This window comes from Lolium rigidum, chromosome 3 (assembly GCF_022539505.1).
Source record: "Lolium rigidum isolate FL_2022 chromosome 3, APGP_CSIRO_Lrig_0.1, whole genome shotgun sequence".
Lineage (NCBI taxonomy): Eukaryota > Viridiplantae > Streptophyta > Magnoliopsida > Poales > Poaceae > Lolium > Lolium rigidum.
Genome location: NC_061510.1, coordinates 174,483,254 through 174,485,417, shown reverse-complemented (window position 1 = coordinate 174,485,417; position 2,164 = coordinate 174,483,254). Strand labels below are relative to the sequence as shown.

The window sequence follows — 2,164 nt, the reverse complement described above, 5'->3', positions numbered from 1 at the left end:
TTGTTGAAGGCATTGTTTTGAGAACGCGAACTCCGAGTGCTGTCTTGGTTGTTGTTTGTGTTGCAGCTACAAGGTTTTAATCATCGTAGCGTGATTTTTTTTTTCTTTTTTTTTATAGTAGAGTTGTGTGCATCTGTAATATCTTTAGGACGTTTGGTTGTTGTAAAGACTGGATGTACTGTAATTGCTAATACATTCTCTTTGTTGAAAAAATATATAAGATATAAAAACAATGGAGCAAGCGTTTGAAGAAATTTGGTAGAGAGAGGTTTTTGCCCGTTGCCCGTTGGCGTGTAGAAGTAGTAGCATGCAACGGGCACAACAACCCTGTGGTCCCAGCCCAACGGCTACGCCCAACAGCTCCCAGTCCACAGGCGGGGTTCAGTGTGCCGTCTCTTCCGCCTAATTATATCTGCCTCCCCGCTGTCTATCCACCCCACACAACGCGCGGCCTCCCCTCCCTCCCCCAACGGAGAATTGACCTGCATCCGACGCCGCAGTCATGAGCTACTACGGCCAGCAGCAGCCACCCGTCGGCGCGCCTCCGCCGCAAGGTCCGTTCCTTCCGGTCGCCTCAAGATCCATCTCCTCGATTCCCTCTTCTTCCCACATCTCGTCTACGATCTGGCCGCTGCTTTTGTGATCGATCTTTTCTTTTTTGACTAACTAACTAATAATCCGCCTGCGTTAATTTGTTGCTGCTCAGGGTATCCAGGGAAAGACTCGTACCCGCCGCAGCAAGGCTACCCTCCGGCCGGCTACCCGCCGCCGGCGCAAGCCTATCCTGCCCAGGGCTACCCGCCGCAGCAGGGGTATCCGCCACAGCAGGGGTACCCGCCGCAGCAAGGCTACCCGCAGCAGGGATACCCTCCTCCCTACGCCCAGCAGCCGCCCCGGCAGCAGGGGAGCAGCGGGCCCTCCTTCATGGAGGGATGGTACGCCTCCTCCCTCCTTCCCGAATCATCCTTCTTCTTGGTTCTACTCTACCACGTTAGATCTATGAAGGCTCGCCCAGGCGCCGGTGGTGCCTCACGGTCGTCGGCGTCGTTGGGGGGTCATTGTTTTTTGTGGCCACTGGCCAAGAGGGAGAGGGAGTTGGGGGGCTGCTGAGTTAGTTGGTGATTACTCGTGAGCTGACCATGACCTGGTGTCCTGGTCTCGGAAAAGCCCAGCGCGTCGGCCCCACGTCGCTCAACTTCCAGACTTGTTCCTGCCGTCCCTGATCTGTCAGCCTGGTTGCCTCAGCTCACCTCCTAGCTGTCAGCCCCTCCTCTAGCACTGGGTGCCAAAAGATACAAATTATAAAATGACACCCAGCTGACGGTCAAAATAGATTTTATTTTCTTAACTTCAGAGTAACTGTCTCTGATTTTTTTCAAAGTAACAATTTATCTAAATTTAACCACCGTAGAATTGTATCTGTATTTTTTTTCTCCTGTTCCAAGCTTGGCATATAGCATGCGTCCACTCATTTCAAAGCTATGGAACATGCGAAAATAACAATGTTATGTGTGCTGACCACAACTAACATACATTTTTATTATGTTTTGGCAGCTTGGCTGCCCTTTGCTGCTGCTGCCTGTTGGACGCTTGCTTCTGAGCTCTAAGCAACAGAGAAGTGGTCTGTTGCAACTATGTGTTCCAGATGGAAATCGGGATTATATTGGCTTGTTGATTACTTATTATTGGTGAAGGTTACAAGAATTACATCTGTTTTGTATGCTCGGATGATTGGTGTACCTACTAGTATACTATATCCTAGTCTATGTTTCCAATGAAAGTAAGGAAATTTAATTGATCCAGCAGTATTGTACATACCCGATGTATTTTATTTTCCTTTCTCTTGGTGTTGTCGACGGGGTGTAAAGTGCATCAATAATCTTTGTTCCGCTGTTTTTATTATTGCCTCACTGTCATTGCATCATCACATAGTGAGATATGGCATCATCAAGGAAAAGACTAGTTAGACACCATGCCAAAAATATTTACGAGATGACGTTTAATTTGACCAAATAAATCTGGATTACATTCACTTAAACTTTTACCATTAAATTTCTATTCAAGTAAAGTTTTCAATGGTATAATTTTAATGAAATGTGTATAATTGGTTAAACTAGTGGTGAAAGTTGAATCACAAAAACTAGAAAGGCATGTAAATATGGAC

At 47.0% G+C, this 2,164-nt stretch overlaps 1 protein-coding gene across 1 annotated transcript; it reads left to right on the top strand.

The window, feature by feature from the left end:
* The first annotated feature begins 409 nt into the window (after nt 1–409).
* Nucleotides 410–1,897, top strand: LOC124698673 (cysteine-rich and transmembrane domain-containing protein WIH2-like). The gene is made up of 3 exons (XM_047231141.1): nt 410–554; nt 707–935; nt 1,555–1,897. The coding sequence occupies exons 1-3, from the start codon at nt 503–505 to the stop codon at nt 1,598–1,600; spliced, it is 327 nt and encodes a 108-aa protein (XP_047087097.1). The 5' UTR covers nt 410–502; the 3' UTR covers nt 1,601–1,897.
* Nucleotides 1,898–2,164: the final 267 nt, after the last annotated feature.

Excerpts from the sequence above, each read along its gene's own strand:
- LOC124698673 (XM_047231141.1), top strand. The coding sequence starts at position 503 with ATGAGCTACTACGGCCAGCAGCAGCCACCCGTCGGCGCGCCTCCGCCG. Across the intron at positions 555-706 it reads CGGCGCGCCTCCGCCGCAAG|GGTATCCAGGGAAAGACTCG; the intron begins GTCCGTTCCTTC and ends GTTGCTGCTCAG. Across the intron at positions 936-1,554 it reads CCCTCCTTCATGGAGGGATG|CTTGGCTGCCCTTTGCTGCT; the intron begins GTACGCCTCCTC and ends ATGTTTTGGCAG.